The 21,610-nt window shown below is 39.1% G+C and overlaps 1 protein-coding gene across 4 annotated transcripts in view; it reads left to right on the top strand.

Annotated features, from left to right (window-relative positions):
• FAM120C (family with sequence similarity 120 member C) overlaps positions 1 to 21,610 on the top strand; it is a 168,301-nt gene that overhangs the window by 15,290 nt on the left and 131,401 nt on the right. For all 4 annotated transcript variants that reach the window (XM_068533855.1, XM_068533856.1, XM_068533854.1 and 1 more), the window contains exons 2-3: positions 18,950 to 19,196; positions 20,450 to 20,532. In XM_068533855.1, coding sequence (XP_068389956.1) covers positions 18,950 to 19,196; positions 20,450 to 20,532 — 330 coding nt within the window. The remainder of the gene's footprint in view (positions 1 to 18,949; positions 19,197 to 20,449; positions 20,533 to 21,610) is intronic.

Below are 21,610 nucleotides of genomic sequence, written 5' to 3'. Positions count from 1 at the left end.
ATTTATATAATTAGTCCTTTAATTAGATTGTTTCCAGTTTTCAGCTAGAACAAATAATGCTGCAGTGACTACTTTGTACAATTGCAATGCCACTGCTTATATTTCAGCACTGGCTTTGTTGTTCCAAGTGCTTTAAATATCTAAAATAAATCCCTAGAAGCAAAATTGCTGAGTCAAAAAGTATGTGCATTTGAACTTTAAAAGATCTCGCCAAAATATTCTCCCTAGAGATTATACCATTTATACCCCTGCCTTCAATATTTGCAAGCGTGTGTTTCCCTCACCAATACAGTAATTGCTAATCCTATAGGCAAAATACCATGTTTCTGTATTGTTTTAATTTTGTTTTTCTTATCACAAGTGAATTTGATTATCTTTTTATATGCTTACGATCTATGTTTGTTTTTTTAAACATCTGTATTGGAGTATAATTGCTTTGCAATGGTGTGTTAGTTTCTGCTTTATAACAAAGTGAATCAGTCATACATATACATATGTTCCCACACATCCTCCCTCCTGCATCTCCCCCCCTCCCACCCTCCCCATCCCACCCCCCAAGGCGGTCACAAAGCACAGAGCTGATCTCCCTGCGCTATGCGGTTGCTTCCCACTAGCTATCTCTTTTACGTTTGGTAGTGTATATATGTCCATGCCACTCTCTCACTTTGTCACAGTTTACCCTTCCCCCTCCCCATATCCTCAAGTCCATTCTCTACTAGGTCTGTGTCATTATTCCCATTCTGCCACTAGGTTCTTCATGGCCTTTTTTTTTTTTAATCCCTTAGATCCCATATATATGTGTTAGCATACTGTATTTGTTTTTATCTTTCTGATTTACTTCACTCTGTATGACAGACTCTAACTCCATCCACCTCACTACAAATAACTCCATTTCATTTCTGTTTATGGCTGAGTAATATTCCATTGTATATATGTGCCACATCTTCTTTTTCTATTCATCCGATGATGGACATTTAGGTTGCTTCCATGTCCTGGCTATTGTAAATAGAGCGGCAATGAACATTTTGGTACATGACTCTTTTTGAATTATGGTTTTCTCAGGGTATATGCCCAAGAGTGGGATTGCTGGGTCGTATGGTAGTTCTATTTTTAGTTTTTTAAGGAACCTCCATACTGTTCTCCATAGTGGCTGTATCAATTTACATTCCCACCAACAGTGCAAGAGTGTTCCCTTTCCTCCACACCCTCTCCAGCATTTATTGTTTCTGGATTTTTTGATGATGGCCATTCTGACCGATGTGAGATGATATCTCATTGTAGTTTTGATTTGCATTTCTCTAATGATTAATGATGTTGAGCATTCTTTCATGTGTCTGTTGGCAATCTGTATATCTTCATTGGAGAAATGTCTATTTAGGTCTTCTGCCCATTTTTGAATTGGGTTGTTTGTTTTTTTGATATTGAGCTGCATGAGGTGCTTGTAAATTTTGGAGATTAATCCTTTGTCTGTGCTTCATTTGCAAATATTTTCTCCCATTCTGAGGGTTGTCTTTTCGTCTTGTTTATGGTTTCCTTTGCTGTGCAAAATGTTTTAAGTTTCATTAGGTCCCATTTGTTTATTTCTCTTTTTATTTCCATTTCTCTAGCAGCTGGGTCAAAAAGGATCTTGCTGTGATTTATGTCATAGAGTGTTCTGCCTATGTTTTCCTCTAAGAGTTTGATAGTGTCTGGCCTTACACTTCGGTCTTTAATCCATTTTGAGTTTATTTTTGTGTATGGTGTCAGGGAGTGTTCTAATTTCATACTTTTACATGCACCTGTCCAGTTTTCCCAGCACCACTTATTGAAGAGGCTGTCTTTTCTCCACTGTATATGCTTGCCTCCTTTATCAAAGATAAGGTGACCATATGTGCGTGGGTTTATCTCTGGGCTTTCTATCCTGTTCCATTGATGTATGTTTCTTTTTTTGTGCCAGTACCAAACTGTCTTCATTACTGTAGCTTTGTAATATAGTATGAAGTCAGGGACCCTGATTCCTCCAGCTCCATTTTTCGTTCTCAAGATTGCTTTGGCTATTCGGGGTCTTTTGTGTTTCCATACAAATTGTGAAATTTTTTGTTCTAGTTCTGTGAAAAATGCCAGTGGTAGTTTGATAGGGATTGCATTGAATCTGTAGATTGCTTTGGGTAGTAGAGTCATTTTCACAATGTTGATTCTTCCAATCCAAGAACATGGTATATCTCTCCATCTATTTGTATCATCTTTAATTTCTTTCATCAGTGTCTTATAATTTTCTGCATACAGGTCTTTGGTCTCCTTAGGTAGGTTTATTCCTAGATATTTTATCCTTTTTGTTGCAATGGTAAATGGGAGTGTTTTCTTAATTTCACTTTCAGATTTTTCATCATTAGTGTATAGGAATGCCAGAGATTTCTGTGCATTAATTTTGTATCCTGCTACTTTCCCAAATTCATTGATTAGCTCTAGGAGTTTTCTGGTAGCATCTTTAGGAATCTCTATGTAGAGTATCATGTCATCTGCAAACAGTGACAGCTTTACTTCTTCTTTTCCGATTTGGATTCCTTTTATTTCTTTGTCTTCTCTGATTGCTGTGGCTAACACTTCCAAAACTATGTTGAATAATAGTGGTGAGAGTGGGCAACCTTGTCTTGTTCCTGATCTTAGTGGAAATGGTTTCAGTTTTTCACCATTGAGGACAATGTTGGCTGTGGGTTTGTCATATATGGCCTTTATTATGTTGAGGAAAGTTCCCTCTATGCCTACTTTCTGCAGGGCTTTTATCATAAATGGGTGTTGAATTTTGTCGAAAGCTTTCTCTGCATCTATTGAGATGATCATATGGTTTTTCTCCTTCAATTTGTTAATTTGGTGTATCACGTTGATTGATTTGCGTATATTGAAGAATCCTTGCATTCCTGGAATAAACCCCACTTGATCATGGTGTATGATCCTTTTAATGTGCTGTTGGATTCTGTTTGCTAGTATTTTGTTGAGGATTTTTGCATCTATGTTCATCAGTGATATTGGTCTGTAGTTTTCTTTCTTTGTGACATCTTTGTCTGGTTTTGGTATCAGGGTGATGGTGGCCTCGTAGAATGAGTTTGGGAGTGTTCCTCCCTCTGCAATATTTTGGAAGAGTTTGAGAAGGATAGGTGTTAGCTCTTCTCTAAATGTTTGATAGAATTCGCCTGTGAAGCCATCTGGTCCTGGGCTTTTGTTTGTTGGAAGATTTTTAATCACAGTTTCAATTTCAGTGCTTGTGATTGGTCTGTTCATATTTTCTATTTCTTCCTGGTTCAGTCTCGGTAGGTTGTGCATTTCTAAGAATCTGTCCATTTCTTCCAGGTTGTCCATTTTATTGGCATAGAGTTGCTTGTAGTAATCTCTCATGATCGTTTGTATTTCTGCAGTGTCAGTGGTTACTTCTCCTTTTTCATTTCTAATTCTATTGATTTGAGTCTTCTCCCTTTTTCTCTTGATGAGTCTGGCTAATGGGTTATCAATTATGTTTATCTTCTCAAAGAACCAGCTTTTAGTTTTATTGATCCTTGCTATTGTCTCCTTCATTTCTGTTTCATTTATTTCTGATCTGATCTTTATGATTTCTTTCCTTCTGCTAGCTTTGGGGGTTTTCTGTCCTTCTTCCTCTAATTGCTTTAGGTACAAGGTTAGGTTGTTTATTCGAGATGTTTCCTGTTTCTTGATGTAGGCTTGTATTGCTATAAACTTCCCTCTTAGAATTGCTTTTGCTGCATCCCGTAGGCTTTGGGTCGTCGTGTCTCCATTGTCATTTGTTTCTAGGTATTTTTTGATTTCCCCTTTGATTTCTTCAGTGATCACTTCGTTATTAAGTAGTGTATTGTGTAGCCTCCATGTGTTTGTATTTTTTACAGATCTTTTCCTGTAATTGATATCTAGTCTCATAGCATTGTGTTCGGAAAAGATACTTGATACGATTTCAGTTTTCTTAAATTTACCAAGGCTTGATTTGTGACCCAAGATATGATCTATCCTGGAGAATGTTCCATGAGCACTTGAGAAAAAAGTGTATTCTGTTGTTTTTGGGTGGAATGTCCTATAAATATCAATTAAGTCCATCTTGTTTAATGTGTCATTTAAAGCTTGTGTTTCCTTATTTATTTTCATTTTTGATGATCTGTCCATTGGTGAAAGTGGGGTGTTAAAGTCCCCTACTATGATTGTGTTACTGTCGATTTCCCCTTTTATGGCTGTTAGTATTTGCCTTATATATTGAGGTGCTCCTATGTTGGGTGCATAGATATTTACAGTTGTTATAGCTTCCTCTTGGATCGATCCCTTGATCATTATATAGTGTCCTTCTTTGTCTCTTGTAATAGTCTTTATTTTAAAGTCTATTTTGTCTGATATGAGAATTGCTACTCCAGCTATCTTTTGATTTCCATTTGCATGGAATAACTTTTTCCATCCCCTCACTTTCAGTCTGTATGTGCCTCTAGGTCTGAAGTGGGTCTCTTGTAGCCAGCATATATATGGGTCTTGTTTTTGTATCCATTCAGCCAGTCTGTGTCTTTTGGTGGGAGCCTTTAATCCATTTACATTTAAGGTAATTATCGATATGTATGTTCCTATGACCATTTTCTTAAATGTTTTGGGTTTGTTATTGTAGGTGTTTTCCTTCTCTTGTGTTTCTTGCCTAGAGAAGTTCCTTTAGCATTTGTTGTAAAGCTGGTTTGGTGGTGCTGAACTCTCTTAGCTTTTGCTTGTCTGTAAAGGTTTTAATTTCTCCATCAAATCTGAATGAGATCCTTGCTGAGTAGAGTAATCTTGGTTGTAGGTTTTTCTCCTTCATCACTTTAAGTATATCCTGCCACTCCCTTCTGGCTTGCAGAGTTTCTGCAGAAATATCAGCTATTAACCTTATGGGGATTCCCTTGTGTGTTATTTCTTGTTTTTCCCTTGCTGCTTTTATTATGTTTTCTTTATATTTAATTTTTGATAGTTTGATTAACATGTGTCTTGGCGTGTTTCTCCTTGGATTTATCCTGTATGGGACTCTCTGTGCTTCCAGGACTTGATTAACTATTTCCTTTCCCATATTAGGGAAGTTTTCAACTATAATCTCTTCAAATATTTTCTCAGTCCCTTTCTTTTTCTCTTCTTCTTCTGGGACCCCTATAATTCGAATGTTGGTGCCTTTAATGTTGTCCCAGAGGTCTCTGAGACTGTCCTCAGTTCTTTTCATTCTTTTTTCTTTATTCTGCTCTGCAGTAGTTATTTCCACCATTTTATCTTCCAGGTCACTTATCCGTTCTTCTGCCTCAGTTATTCTGCTATTGATCCCATCTAGAGTATTTTTAATTTCATTTATTGTGTTTTTCATCGTTGCTTGGTTCCTCTTTAGTTCTGCTAGGTCCTTGTTAAATGTTTTTTGCATTTTGTCTATTCTATTTCCAAGATTTTGGATCATCTTTGCTACCATTATTTTGAATTCTTTGTCAGGTAGACTGCCTATTTCCTCTTCATTTGTTAGGTCTGATGTGTTTTTACCTTGCTCCATCATCTGCTGTGTGTTTTTCTGTCTTCTCATTTTGCTTATCTTACTGTGTTTGGGGTCTCCTTTACTCAGGCTGCAGGTTCGTATTTCCTATTGTTTTTGGTATCTGTCCCCAGTGGCTAAGGTTGGTTCAGTGGGTTGTGTAGGCTTCCTGGTGGAGGGGATTAGTGCCTGTGCTCTGGTGGATGAGGCTGGATCTTGTCTTTCTGATGGGCAGGTCCACGTCTCGTGGTGTGTTTTGGGGTGTCTGTGGCCTTATTATGATTTTAGGCAGCCTCTCTGCTAATGGATGGGGCTGTGTTCCTGTCCTGCTAGTTGTTTGGCATAGGGTGTCCAGCACTGTAGCTTGCTGGTCGTTGAGTGAAGCTGGGTCTTGGTGTTGAGATGGAGATCTCTGGGAGATTTTCGCTGTTTGGTGTTACGTGGAGCTGGGAGGTCTCTTGTTGACCAGTGTCCTGAAGTTGGTTCTCCCACCTCAGAGGCACAGCCCTGATGCCTGGCTGGAGCACCAAGAGCCTTTCATCGACACGGCTCAGAATAAAAGGGAGAAAATATAGAAAGAAAGAAAGAAAGAGGATAAAATAAAATAAAATAAAGTAAGATAAAATAAAATAAAGTTATTAAAATAAAAAATAATTATTAAGAAAAAAATTTTTTAAGCAAAAACAAAAAAAAACAAGAAAATAAATGGACGGACAGAACCCTGGGTCAAATGGTGATAGCAAAGGTATACAGACAAAATCTCACACAGAAGTATACAGATACACACTCAGAAAAAGAGGAAAAGGGGAAAAAATAATATATCTTGCTCCCAAAGTCCACCTCCTCAATTTGGGATGATTCGTTGTCTATTCAGATATTCAACAGATGCAGGTACATCAAGTTGTTTGTGGACATTTAATCCGCTGCTTCTGAGGCTGCTGGGAGAAATTTCCCTTTCTCTTCTTTGTTCGCACAGCTCCCGGGGTTTAGCTTTGGATTTGGACCTGCCTCTGGGTGTAGGTCGCCTGAGGGCGTCTGTTCTTTGCTCACATAGGACGGGGTTAAAGGAGCAGCTGCTTCGGGGGCTCTGGCTCACTCAGGCTGGGGGGAGGGAGGGGTACGGATGTGGGGCGAGCCTGCAGTGGCAGAGGCTGGCGTGACGTTGCAGCAGCCTGAGGCACGCCATGCGTTCTCCCGGGGAAGTTGTTCCTGGATCACGGGACCCTGGCAGTGGCGGGCTGCACAGGCTCCCGGGAGGGGCGGTGTGGATAGTGACCTGTGCTTGCACACAGGCTTCTTGGTGGCGGCAGCAGCAGCCTTAGCGTCTCATGCTCGTCTGTGGGTTCCGCGCTGGTAGCCGCAGCTTGCGCCCGTCTCTGGAGCTCATTTAGGCGGCGCTCTGAATCCCCTCTCCTCGCGCACCAGGAAACAAAGAGGCAAGAAAAAGTCTCTCACCTGTTCGGCAGCTCCAGACCTTTTTCCAGACTCCCTCCCGGCTAGCCGTGGTGCACTAACCCCTTCAGGCTGTGTTCACGCTGCCAACCCCAGTCCTCTCCCTGCGATCCGACCGAAGCCCGAGCCTCAGCTCCCAGCCCCCGTCTGCCCCGGCGGGGGAGTAGACAAGCCTCTCGGGCTGCTGAGTGCTGGTTGGCACCGGTCCTCTGTGCGGGAATCTCTCCGCTTTGCCTTCCACACCCCTGTGGCTGCGCTCTCTTCCGTGGCTCCGAAGCTTCCCCCCTCTGCCACTCGCAGTCTTTGCCCCCGAAGGGGTTTCCTAGTGTGTGGAAACCTTTCCTCCTTCACAGCTCCCTCCCGCTGGTGCAGGTCCTGTCCCTATTCTTTTGTCTCGTTTTTTCTTTTTTCTTTTGCCCTACCCAGGTACATGGGGAGTTTCTTGCCTTTTGGGAGGTCTGACGTCTTCTGCCAGCATTCAGTGGGTGTTCTATAGGAGCAGTTCCACGTGTAGATGTATTTCTGATGTATCTGTGGGGAGGAAGTTGATCTCTGCGTCTTACTCTTCCGCCATCTTGCCTGGATCTCCAGATCTATGTTTTTAACTTTTCATTTTATATTGGAGTATAGTTGATTAACAATGTTGTGATAGTTTCGGGCATACAGCAAAGTTATTCAGTTATACATATACATGTATCTACTCTTTTTCAAATTCTTTTCCCATTTAGGTAGTTACATAATATTGAGCAGAGGTCCCTGTGCTATACAGTAGCTCAGTGTTTGTTATCCTTTTTTTTTTTTTTTTTTGGCCACGCAGTGCGTGGGATCTTAGTTCCCCGAACGTGGATCGAACCCGTGACCCCTGCAGTGGAAGCGGGGAGTCTTAACCACTGGACTGCCAAGGATGTCCCCAGTCTTCTTTTATAAGGACACTTGTCATTAGATCAGAATGATCTTACCTCAAGGTCTTTACCTTAATTGCATCAGCAAAGACCCTAATTTCAAATAAATTCACACTCTGAGGTTCTAGATGGATATATCTTTTAAATTTATTTATTTATTTATTTTTGGCTGCGTTCAGTCTTCGTTGCTGCACACGAGCTTTCTCTAGTTTCAGCGAGTGGGGGCTACTCTTTTTTTTTTTTAACATCTTTATGGGAGTATAATTGCTTTACAGTGATGTGTTAGTTTCTGCTTTATAAGAAAGTGTATCAGTTACACATATACATATGTTCCCATATCTCTTCCCTCTTGCATCTCCCTCCCTTCATTGTGGTGCGCAGGCTTCTCACTGAGGTGGTTTCTCTTGTTGCAGAGCATGGACTCTAGGTGCACAGGCTTCAGTAGTTGTGGCACATGGGCTCAGTAGTTGTGGCTCACAGGCTTAGTTGCACCACAGCATGTGGGATCTTCCCAGACCAGGGCTAGAACCCGTGTCCCCTGCATTGGCAAGCAGACTCTTAACCACTGTGCCACCAGGGAAGTCCCTCCATTTTAAATATAGCCGTGTGTATGTGTCAATCCCCAATTCCCTAACTATCCCTTCCCCCCACCCTTTCCCCCTGGTAACCGTAAGTTTGTTCTCTAAGTCTGTGAATCTGTTTCTGTTTTGTAAGTAAATACATTTGTATCATTTCCTTTTAGATTCTGCTTATAAGCGATATATGATATTTCTCTTTCTCTGTCTGACTTACTTCACTCATTATGACAATCCCTAGGTTTGTCCATGTTGCTGCAAATGGCATTATTTCATTCTTTTTAATGACTGAGTAATATTTCCTTGTATATATGTACCACATCTTCTTTATCCATTCCTCTGTCAATGGACATTTAAGTTGCTTCCATTTCTTGGCTATTGTAAACAGTGTTGCAATGGACACTGGGGTGCACGTATCCTTTCGAACCACATTTTTCTCCAGATATATGCCCAGGAGTTGGATTGCTGGATCATATGGTAGCTCTATTTTTAGTTTTTTAAGGAACCTCCATACTGTTCTCCATAGTGGCTGCACCAATTTACATTCCCACCAACAGTGTAGGAGGGTTTCCTTCTCTGCACATCTGCTCCAGCATTTATTGTTTGTGGATTTTTGAATGATAGCCATTTTAACTGGTGATATCTCATTGTAGTTTTGATTTACATTTCTCTAATAATTAGTGATGTTGAACATCTTTTCATGTGCCTCTTGGCCATCTGTATGTCTTCTTTGGAGAAATGTCTATTTAGGTCTTCTGCCCATTTTTGGATTGGGTTGTTTGTTTTGATGATATTAAGCTGCTGTTTGTAAATTTTGGAGACGAATCCCTTGTTGGTCACATCATTTGCAAATATTTTCTCCCCATCTGTGGGTTGTCTTTTCATTTTGTTTATGGTTTCCTTTGCTGTGCAAAAGCTTTGAAGTTTAATTAGGTCCCATTTGTTTATTTTTGTTTTTATTTCCATCATTGTGGGAGACGGATTGAAAAAAATATTGCTGTGATTTATGTCAGAGTGTTCTGCCTATGTTTTCATCTAAGAGTTTTATAGTGTCCAGTCTCACATTTAGGTCTTTAATCCATTTTGAGTTTATTTTTGTGTATGCTGTTAGGGAGTGTTCTAAATTCATTTTTTTACGTGTAGCTGTCAGTTTTCCCAGCACCATTTTTTGAAGAGACTGTCTTTCCACCATTGTATAGTTTGGCCTCCTTTGTTATAGATTAATTGACCATAGGTGTGTGGGTTGATTCCTGGGCTTTCTATCCTGTTCTATTGATCGATATGTCTGTTTTTGTGCCAGTACCATACTGTTTTGATGACTGTAGCTTTGTAGTATAGTCTGAAGTCAGGGAGACTGATTCCTCCAGCTCCATTTTTCTTTCTCAAGATTGCTTTGGCTATTCGGGGTCTTTTGTTTCTCCATACAGATTTTAATGTTTTTTGTTCTAGTTCTGTGAAAAATGCCATTGGATGTTTGATAGGGATTGCACTGAATCTGTAGATTGCCTTGGTAGTATAGTCATTTTGACAATATTGATTCTTCCAATCCAAGACATGGTATATCTTTTCATCTGTTTGTGTTGTCTTTGATTTCTTTCATCAGCTTCTTATAGTTTTTGGAGTACAGGTCTTTTGTTTCCTTAGGTAGGTTTACTCCTAGATATTTTATTCTTTTTGATGTGATGGTAAATGGGGTTGTTTCTTGAATTTTTCTTTCTGATCTTTCATTGTTAGTGTATAGGAATGCAACAGATTTCTGTGTATTAATTTTGTAACCTGCAACTTTTACCTAATTCATTGATGACCTCTAGTAGTTTTCTGGTAGCATCTTCAGGATTTTCTATGTATAGTATCATGTTATCTACAAGCAGTGACAGTCTAGCTTCTTGAAAATCCTTGCATCCCTGGGATAAATCCCACCTGATCATGGTGTATGATCCTTTTCATGTATTGTTGGATTCGGATTGCTAGTATTTTGTTGAGGATTTTTGCATCTATGTTCATCAGTGATACTGACCTATAATTTTCTTTCTTTATGGTATCTTTGTCTGGTTTTGGTATCAGGGTGATGGTAGCCTCACAGGATGAGTTTGGGAGTTTTCCTTCCTCTGCAGTATTTTGGAACAGTTTCAAAAGGATAGGTGTTAGCTCTCCTCTAAATGTTTGATAGAATTCACCTGTGAAGCCATCAGGTCCTGGACTTTTGTTTGTTGGGAGTTTTTTAACCACAGTTTCAATTTCAGTGCTTGTGATTTGTCTGTTCATATTTTCTATTTCTTCCTGGTTTAGTCTTGGGAGATTGTACCTTTCTAAGAATTTGTCCATTTCTTCCAGGTTGTCTATTTTATTGGCATACAGTTGTTTGTAGTAGTCTCTTATGATCCTTTGTATTTCTGTGGTGTCAGTTGTAACTTCTCCTTTTTCATTTCTAATTTTACTGATCTGAGTCCTTTTCCTTTCTTTTCTTTTTTCCTTTTTTTCTTTTATTTGGTTGTGCGGGGTCTTAGTTGTGGCAGGCGGGCTCCTTAGTTACAGCACATGGGCTCCTTTAGTTGAGGCACATGGACTCCTTAGCTGTGGATTGCCAGCTCCTTAGTTGCAGCACGCAGGCTGCTTAGTTGTGGCATGCGAATTCTTAGTTGTGACATGCATGTGGGATCTAGTTCCCTGACCAGGGATCAAACCTGGGCCTCCTGCGTTGGGAGCACGGAGTCTTAATCACAGCGCCACCAGGGAAGTCCCTCCCTTTTTTTCTTGATGAGTCTGGCTAAAGGTTTATTAATTTTCTTTATCTTTTCAAATAACCATCTTTTAGTTTCATTGAACTTTGCCATTGTTTTCTTTGTGTCTATTTCATTTATTCCTGCTCTGATCTTTATGATTTCTTTCCTTCTACTAACTTCAGGTTTTGTTTGTTTTTCTTTCTCTAGCTGCTTTAGGTGTAAGGTTAGGTTGTTTATTTGAGATTTTTCTTGTTTCCTGAGGTAAGATTGTATTGCTGTAAACTTCCTTCTTAGAACTGCCTTTGCTGTATCCCATAGGTTTGGATCATTGTGCTTTCATTTTCATTTGTCTCTAGGTATTTTTTTATTTCCTCTTTGATTTCTTCAGTGATCCATTGGTTGTTGTTTTTTTAAATTTTTTTTTTAACATCTTTAGTGGAGAGTACTTGCTTTCCAATGTTGTGTTAGTTGCTGCTGTATAACAAAGTTAATCAGCTATATCTATACATATATCCCCACATCTCCTCCCTCTTGTGTCTCCCTCCCACCCTCCCTATCCCACCCCTCTAGGTGGTCACAAAGCATGGAGCTGATCTCCATGTGCTATGCAGCTGCTTCCCACTAGCTATCTATTTTACATTTGGTAGTGTACATATGTCAGTTGCACTCTCTCTCCTTCCCAGATTACCCTTCCCCCTCCCCATGTCCTCAGGTCCATTCTGTACGTCTGTGTCTTTATTCCTCTCCTGCCCCTAGGTTCTTCAGAACCTTTTTTTTTTTAGATTCCATATATATGTGTTAGCATATGGTATTTGTTTTTCTTTTTCTGACTTCTTACACTCTGTATGACAGACTCTAGGTTCATCCACCTCACTACAAATAACTCAATTTTGTTTCCGTTTATGGCTGAGTAATATTCCACTGTATATATGTGCCACATCTTCTTTATCCATTCATCTGTCGATGAACACTTATGTTGCTTACATGTCCTGGCTATTGTAAATAGTGCTGCAATGAACATTGGGGTACATGACTCTTTTTGAATTATGGTTTTCTCAGGGTATATGCCCAGTAGTGGGCTTGCTGGGTCATATGGTAGCTCTATTTTTAGTTTTTTAAGGAACCTCCATACTGTTCTCCATAGTGGCTGTATCAATTTACATTCCCACGAACAGTGCAGGAGGGTTCCCTTTTCTCCACACCCTCTCCAGCATTTATTGTTTGTAGATTTTTTGATAATGGCCATTCTGACCAGTGTGAGGTGATACCTCATTGTGGTTTTGATTTGCATGTCTCTAATGATTAGTGATGTTGAGCTTCCTTTCATGTGTTTGTTGGCAATCTGTATATCTTCTTTGGAGAAATGTCTATTTAGGTCTTCTGCCCATTTTTGGATTGGGTTGTTTGGTTTTTTGGTATTGAGCTGCATGAGCTGCTTGTAAATTTTGGAGATTAATCCTTTGTCAGTGGCTTCGTTTGCAAATATTTTTTCCCATTCTAAGGCTTCTCGTTTCGTCTTGTTTATGGTTTCCTTTCCTGTGTAAAAGATTTTAAGTTTCATTAGGTCCCATTTGTTTATTTTTGTTTTTATTTCCATTTCTCTAGGAGGTGGCTCAAAGAGGATCTTGCTGTGATTTATGTCATAGAGTGTTCTGCCTATGTTTTCCTCTAAGTGTTTTATAGTGTCTGGCCTTACATTTAGGTCTTTAATCCATTTTGAGTTTATTTTTGTGTATGGTTTTAGGGAGTGTTCTAATTTCATTCTTCTACATGTAGCTGTCCAGTTTTCCCAGCACCACTTATTAAAGAGGCTGTCTTTTCTCCATTGTACATTCTTGCCTGCTTTATCAAAGATAAGGTGACCATATGTGCCTGGGTTTATCTCTGGGCTTTCCATCCTGTTCCATTGATCTATACTTCCATTTTTGTGCCAGTACCATACTGTCTTGATTACTGTAGCTTTGTAGTATAGTCTGAAGTCAGGGAGCCTGATTCCTCCAGCTCCATTTTTCCTTCTTAAGATTGCTTTGGTTATTCGGGGTCTTTTTTGTTTCCATTCAAACTGTGAAATTTTTTGTTCTAGTTCTGTGAAAAATGCCATTGGTAGTTTGTTAGGGATTGCATTGAATCTGTAGATTGCTTTGGGTAGTATAGTCATTTTCACAACGTTGATTCTTCCAATCCAAGAACACGGTATATCTCTCCATCTGTTGGTATCATCTTTAATTTCTTTCATCAGTGTCTTATAGTTTTCTGCATACAGGTCTTTTGTCTCCTTAGGTAGGTTTATTCGTAGGTATTTTATTCTTTTTGTTGCAGTGGTAAATGGGAGTGTTTTCTTAATTTCACTTTCAGATTTTTCATCACTAGTGTATAGGATGCAAGAGATTTCAGTGCATTAATTTTGTATCCTGCTACTTTACCAAAATCATTGATGACCTCTAGTAGTTTTCTGGTAGCACCTTTAGGATTCTCTATGTATACTATCATGTCAACTGCAAACAGTGCCAGTTTTACTTCTTCTTTTCCGATTTGGATTCCTTTTATTTCTTTTTCTTCTCTGATTACTGTGGCTAAAACTTCCAAAACTATGTTGAATAATAGTGGTGTGAATGGGCAACCTTGTCTTGTTCCTGATCTTAGTGGAAATGGTTTCAGTTTTTCACCATTGAGAACGATGTTGGCTGTGGGTTTGTCATATATGGCCTTTATTATGTTGAGCTAAGTTCCCTCTATGCCTACTTTATGGAGGGTTTTTATCATAAATGGGTGTTGAATTGTGTCAAAAGCTTTTTTTGCATCTATTGAGATGATCACATGGTTTTTCTCCTTAAATTTGTCAATATGGTGTATCATATATTGATTGATTTGCATATATTGAAGAATCCTTGCATTCCTGGGATAAACCCCACTTGATCAATGTGTATGATCATTTCAATGTGCTGTTGGATTGTGTTTGCTAGTATTTTGATGAGGATTTTTGCATCTATGTTCATCAGTGATATTGGCCTTTAGTTTTCCTTTTTTGTAGTATCTTTGTCTGATTTTTGTATCAGGGTGATTGTGGCCTCGTAGAAGGAGTTTGGGAGTGCTCCTCCCTCTGCTATATTTTGGAAGAGTTTGAGAAGGATAGGTGTTAGCTCTTCTCTAAATGTTTGATAGAATTTGCCTGTGAAGCCATCTGGTCCTGGGCTTTCGTTTGTTGGAAGATTTTTAATCACTGTTTCGGTTTCAGAAAGTAGAATGGTGGTTGCTAGGGGCTGAGGGAGGGGGAAATGGGATTTGTTTAATGGGTATAAAGTTTCAGATTTGTAAAATGAAAAAGTTCTGGAGATCTGTCTCAAAGTGTGTATCCTTAACACTACTGAACTGTACACTTTAAAAAGTGGTTAAGTTGGTAAATTTTATGTTATGTAATTTTTTTTTATCACAGTAAAAAACTTATATTAATAAAAAAGCTAAAATAAAGTAGATGAAACAAGAATGACTTAACATTGATATATGAAACTGGATACTGGTATCATGAAGGTTCATTATGCTATTCTCTTTACCTTTTTATTTTACAATTTTCCGTAATCAAAAGTTTTTAAAGCGAATTAGTGAGCATGGGCTTTGTGGGCAGAATTTGAATCCTAACTCCAGTTTTTAAAAATTGAGATGTAATTCAGATACCATAAAATTTCCCATTTTGAAGTATACAATTCAGTGGAATTTAGTCTATTCCACAGAGTTGTGAAACTATTACCACTATCAAATTTCGGAACATTTTTATCACCGCAAAAGGAAACCCAGTACTTGCTAGCAGTCATTCTCCAATCCTTCTTCCTCCCAATCCCTGGCTGTTTCGCATCTCTATGTAATTTCCTGTTCTGGACAATTCATTTAAAAGTGTGTTTGGCTGCTTTCACTTTATAATTTTTTCAAGATTAATTCATGTTGTAGCGTGAATCAGTACTTCATTCCTTTTTATGGTTGAATAACATTCCCTTGTATGAATATATCATCTTTTGTTTATCTGTTTGTTCGTTGATGGACATTTGGGTTTTTTCCACTTTTGACTGTTATGAATAATCCTGCTATGAACACTCATGTATAAGTTTTTGTGTGAACATATGTTTTCAGTCCTCTTGGGTGTATACCTATGAGTGGAATTACTGGATCATATAATAACCCTATGTTAACCACTTGAAGACCTCCCAGACTGTTTTCCAAAGTGGCTGCACAATTTTACATTTCCACCAGCAATGTATGGAGGATTCCAGTTTCTCCATACCCTCGTTATTTTACATTTTAAAAATTATAGCCATCCTAGTATGTGTTAATTGGTTTTCTCATTGTGGTTTTTTGATTGGCATTTCTCTAATAACTAATGATGTTGAACATCTTTTCACGTGCTTATTGGCTAGCTTCACTTTTTAGCTGTGTGACATTGGTCAAGTTCTTCAACCTCTGAGCCTCCTTGTTCCATCATCTGTAAAAGGGAGGTAATAATGCATCATGATGTTATTGCAAGGGTAATGGACATGAGGTGTACTTGGAACAGTGCCTGGTATATAGTAGGTACTCAGTTGATACCTAATATTACTTTGCTACTTGAGCTCTAAGTAACCTGCAATCCAGGCAGACTTTTCCCAGTGACTTTTGTACATCAGTTGTTGAAGTCAAATACTGAGATAATGGTTCCCTTTCATTTGCCAGGGCTGCTTTCCTTTTTTATAGCCTCTGTAGGCCTTTCTTTGCTATTCTGTCAACTCCAGCTCTGTGTCCTTTCTAGTGCTGGTTAGGACCATGGAAGATACACACGAGAGGCAGAAGGAATCTATGGTCTTAAAACTTGCAGATGATGGTATTGTCAAATTACTTCCTTGACTGTGTCAGCTGTCTCAGTGCTATAAGATTTAAGAGGAGAGAAATAATGAAAGAATTTATGTAAGAGGTGGTAGCCCTATGGAAAGTATTTGGAACTTTGGGAAAGACAGGCAATATAGCAGTCTAGGCAGGGAAACCAAGTGAGCAAAGAAAAGGAAACAGTAATCTTGGAGAAGGGTAGTTAGGAAATTAGCCTGGTAGGAGTAGGGTGTTGGGGAATTGTGAGGGATTATTTGTGAGATTCTTATTCTATTGTTTTCCATTACTTACCCCAGAATATGTAGTGAAAGAAGTTTTATATCTGGAATCATGAGATTTTTGTTCTAATCTTGGTTCTGCTGAAGATTAGCTAGATAACCATGGCAAGTCATCTATCCTTTCTAGGGGGCTAGTTGCTTGAGCAGTAAAATAAGTAATTGGGCTTATGTATATCAAATCACCTTGTTGTACACTTTAAATCTCTTATAATTCTATATGTCAATTATATCTCAATAAAGCTAAAACTTTTTAAAAAATGAGTAATTGGGATAGGTCAATGGTTCTTAATTGGGAGTGTGCATCAGAACCTACTGGAAGCTATTTTGGAATATAGGCATTTGGATCACACTCAGGAAATTGTTTCAGCAGATCTGAGGTGAGGCACAGGTTTTTATATTTTGAAAATGCTTTCCAGATGATTGTGATTTATATTCCTAGTGTTATAAGAGCCATTCGATTTGTTAAAGATCACTAGTCCTTGGCTTTCTGGAGTTGAAATCACTTGGATGGTGGCATAATCAGCTTCAGACCAGCTAAAGGTAATGTACTGTAGCAGAAAGAGCATGGACTTTGGTGTCAGTCTGACCTAGGTTCCTGTTTCCCAGCTCTGTAACCCTAAACATGCCACATCACTTCTCTGAGCCTCAGTTTCCTCATCAGAACAATGGGGCTTATAATGCCCACATGGTCAGGCTGTGATGATGAGAGAGAACATATCACACTTAGCACTATGCCTGGTACAAGGTAGATGGATGCCCGATCAGTGACTGGTATGAGAGGTATATGCTGGAAGAAACTGTCACCAGGGGACAGCATAAAACTGTACTCCTACCCTGACCTATCTGGAGTTAATCGTAACTCTAGACATAAATATGTTGCAGTGCAAAGTAAGGAATTTTGCTTCCTTTGCCTGGATATCAAATAAATACAGACCTTACTTTGCTATCTGCTTACCAGTGTCCCTCCCCCTGTTGTGACTTAATGTGTGACATGGCTATCTACTGTGACTAGACTCTCTTTCCATAGCTTAGAAAAAACTTAATGTGTTGAAACTCCTGTCAGACTCCAGAAAACTACCATTCCTTTAAAACTTAAATGAAAAAAATAGGTCAGTTGAGTTCAACAAAATTATCAAGGTCTGCAGGCTCTAGAGACAAAAATCCAAACTTTGCTCCTTCCAGCTACGTGACCTAGGGATGTAATGTAAAATGCGGATAATAATAATAGTTATGGCCTCATAAGATTGTTTTGAGTATTAAATGAGTTAATGCATGTGAAGTAATTGGAACCTTGCTTAGCACATAATACATGTTCAGGATCTGTTAGTAATTATTATTCATATTACTATGCACCAGATCTTATGTGGGAGCCAGGAATACAGAGATTATAAATAAAGTTTCTGCAGTCAAGGAACTTAGTGTGGCAGAACCAGTATGCAGATCATTTCGGTATGCTTTATGTACAGCAATAGACACGTGCACAGGAGGGGCACTTAACAATCTGCCTCTATTACATTAAAAATAGTGCTCTCTAGGAAGAAGTTTGGTACAATGGAAAGTGTGCATTCCGGAGTCAGATCAGCTTGGGTTTGAATCCTGTATATACTTACTCATTATGCAACTTTGGGGGCAGCCAACCTCTCGCAGCCTTAGTTTTTCCATTTCTAAAATAGGGTGAAGTTTCTGACTTCTAACTTTTGGAAATGCCCTCCCTATTTGGGTGCCCTGCGGTCTAATGTGCTCCTAAGAGAGAAAGCAGGGATTTTTTTTTTAAAGAGATGAAGTTAGATTCAGATTCTAGCTATATGTCATTTAACCTTTCTGTGTCTATTTCCACTTGTAAGTTTTTTAAAAAATTATTATTATTATTATTTTAATTTATTTATTGGCTGCTTTGGGTCTTCGTTGCTGTGTGCGGGCTTTCTCTAGTTGCGGCGAGCAGGTCTACTCTTCGTTGTGGTGCGTGGGCTTCTCATTGTGGTGGCTTCTCTTGTTGTGGAGCACGGGCTCTAGGCGTGCGGGCTTCAATGGTTGTGGCACGCAGGGTCTAGAGCGCAGGCTCAGTAGTTGTGGCGCACAGGCTCAGTTGCTCCACGGCATGTGGGATCTTCCCGGACCAGGGCTCGAACCCGGGTCCCCTGCATTGGCAGGCGGATTCTTAACCACTGCACCACCAGGGAAATCCCTCCACTTGTAAGTTTTTTCATCCATATCTACCTTGTCCATGGTTGTTCTGATGATGAGATAATGTATGTAAAGCACATATGGTATATAGATAATGTATGTAAAGCACATATGGTGCTGAGTAATATATAATAGCTTTATTATCTTTCTAACAAAGTTCTCCTGTTATTGTTTAAAGTAAAAACTTAAATAATATATACCATGTTAATTTCAGTATTCTTTTAAAGAACCTCAGGCCATAGTTTCATGCAAGGAGTCAAAAAAGACTGGACATTTGAATGAACGCATGGATAATGCTGCCTGTGTTTATAGGAATAATCAAGTTCTAGGGTAGGAGAGGCTTTTTTTTTTAAAGAGTATTTTGTTCAGCCTCATATAATCTTAAATTTCAACAAACTATAAAATTCAGTTACTAACCTTCCTGATTTCTAACCAAATACAGGTCAGCTTCTGTTGCATGATGTGTTCTTCTCTTCTTCCCTCCTAGGTCTTTCAGAGCCTTGAAGACCACCATTTGGAAGTGGTGGCTTTTTTCAGGGAAAATGGCTTCCATGGCCTTCTTGCCCATGACTCCGAGTATGCTCTCTACAATATTCCCTCTTACTATAGTTCCCATGCTCTGAAGCTGAGCTGGAATGGGAAGAACCTTACTACCAACCAGTTCCTGATGCAGGAGGTGGCCAAGCAGCTGGGTTTGAAGCGGATGAATTTTCCCATATTTGCTGCATTGCTAGGTAGGTGGTCCAAAGAACAGACTCCAGTGATTATTAAAGTTTCCTCTTGCAGTGTTACGAGATGAAGATTAGAGTGATTTAGGTTATCATTGTTGGATTTATCTTCTGAAAGTCTGCATGCCAAACACTGTGCTTTTTGGCTTCTTACTAGAAACTCAGCATGTTTGTCTTATAAATTAATACAGGATATTCCAGAACATTATTTTGGTTCTTATAAAACTTTTTCTTTTGTTACATTCTATAAGTATTTTCTGCAGAGTACCATCTTAGGCCAAATATCTTACTAGCCCTAGACAACTTTGGTTTCCCACTCAGAGCATTAGCATTTCTTACCCACTGTCTAAATTTAGGTCAAGAACACAAATCATTCTGTATTTTTTTCTTTTTTTTTCTGTTGTGCTAACATTTTATTATGAAAATTCCCAAAAGTACAGCAAAATTGAAAGAATTTTGCTGTGAAAATCCTATATCTACCACCTCTATTCTGCCATTAACATTTTACTATACTTGCTTTATCGTATATCTGTCCATTCTATCCATCATCAATCTTTCTTTTAAAGGAGTATTTCAAAGTAAATTGCAGAGTGTTGATTATGTTTCGAGTTGGTTTTCCAAGTACTGACAGCATGAAGGTTAATATCTTGTCTCAGGTGTGACCTCTGTTTATAATCCCAAAGGATTTGAGCTTGGATAATCTAGTGGAGTCAGCACAAGTTTTGGAATTAGGCCTTGGACAAATCACTGAAGTTACACCTTCCTGGTTTCAGTTTACTCATCTGTGAAATGGAATAATAATACCTCACAGTGCTATTGATAAGGTTAAATGAAATAAGATATATAAAATGCCCAGCACTTAGTAGGCAGTCAGTAATTGGTGGCTGTTATTATAAAAGGCAGCATGACTGGGTGATGGAAAATAGCATGGACTTTGGAGTCGAACATTCCTAGCTTCTTATCCTGGTGTGGACACTTATTAGATGTGGCACCTTGGGCAAAGTCACCAGACTTGCTCAAACCTCAGTTTCCTTATCTATAAACTGGAGGTAATAATATTTACACAGTTATTATAAAGGTGATACACATGATGCATGTGAAACATAGTAGGTAATCAAACATATTTACTGTAGTTGTTACATTAAGAATATAGACCTATGTGAATTATTTGATTGTTTTCTCTCCCAGAAGTCCTCTCATGGCCTGGAGGTTCTAAGAAAACATTTGTACAGTCAATAAATGACAAATATACTTTATAGGTAACCACATTCTCCCAGATGAGGACCTGGCCGCTTTTCACTGGAGCCTCTTGGGACCAGAACATCCCCTTGCATCACTTAAGGTAACATGACCCATTTCCTGCCTGTACATCCATGCCTAGAGGACATCAGGTTTTGATTGGAGTTTTGGTAGAATAAATATCTTTCATTAGGCTTAAAATATTTCAGACACTTACAGACAAAAACTTTATAATTATGATCAATACCCTTAAAAAGGAAAAACTCAGTTGTCTACCTAATGTGTAGGGAAAAATCCAGTTATTCCCTCCTATGTCTTTCTTTCCTGTGTTTCTCCTTTACTCCCATACTACTACTGCACTCACACAGAACACCTCACTTCTGACACTTCTGGTCACTAAACATGTGGGTTTTTTTCCCTGCACCAAACAGTTTTCTGTGACACCAGCTGGGTGTCCTACAATTTAACTCAATTCTAACACTATCTACCTGAAAATAGTGTCAGATCGCACAAGTTAAGGGCTCAGTTCCACAAGACTGCCCCCCCAATTCAGACACCAGTCACAAGCCCAGGTTATCACCTGTGCTTCTGACTAACCAACTATAGATTAGAGGTTCCAATGACCCCCTTCTCAAGTTCAATTAATTTGTTAAAGCACCTCATAGAACTCAGGGAAATACTTACTTAGATATATCACTTTATTAAAGGATATGATAAAGGATGGAGATGAACAACTAGATGAAGAGATACATAGGGTGAGGTCTGGGAAGATCCCAAGCACAGGAGCCTATGTCCCCATGGAGTTGGGGTACATCACCCTCCTGGTACATGGATGTGTTCACCAACCTGGAAGCTCTCCAAAACCTGTACTTTTGGGATTTTATGGAGGCTTCATCATGTAGGCATGATTGATCATTAACTCCATTTTTAGCCCTTCTCCCTTCTCTAGACAATGGGGGTGTGGCTGAAAACTCCAAGCTTCTAATCATGGCTTGGTCTTACCAGTGACCAGCCCTCATCCAGGAGCCCACCCAGAGTCACCTCATTAGAGGAAGAGATGCTCCTAGTGCTCTTACCACTTAGGAAATTACAAGGGTTTTAGGTGCTCTATGCCAGGAACTGGGGGCAGAGAACAATGTATATTTTCTATTATCTCACACCCTTATTATCTTAAGGATTCA

Source organism: Eschrichtius robustus, chromosome X (genome assembly GCF_028021215.1).
Source record: "Eschrichtius robustus isolate mEscRob2 chromosome X, mEscRob2.pri, whole genome shotgun sequence".
Classification (NCBI taxonomy): domain Eukaryota; kingdom Metazoa; phylum Chordata; class Mammalia; order Artiodactyla; family Eschrichtiidae; genus Eschrichtius; species Eschrichtius robustus.
This window is presented reverse-complemented; position numbering and strand designations above follow the sequence as displayed.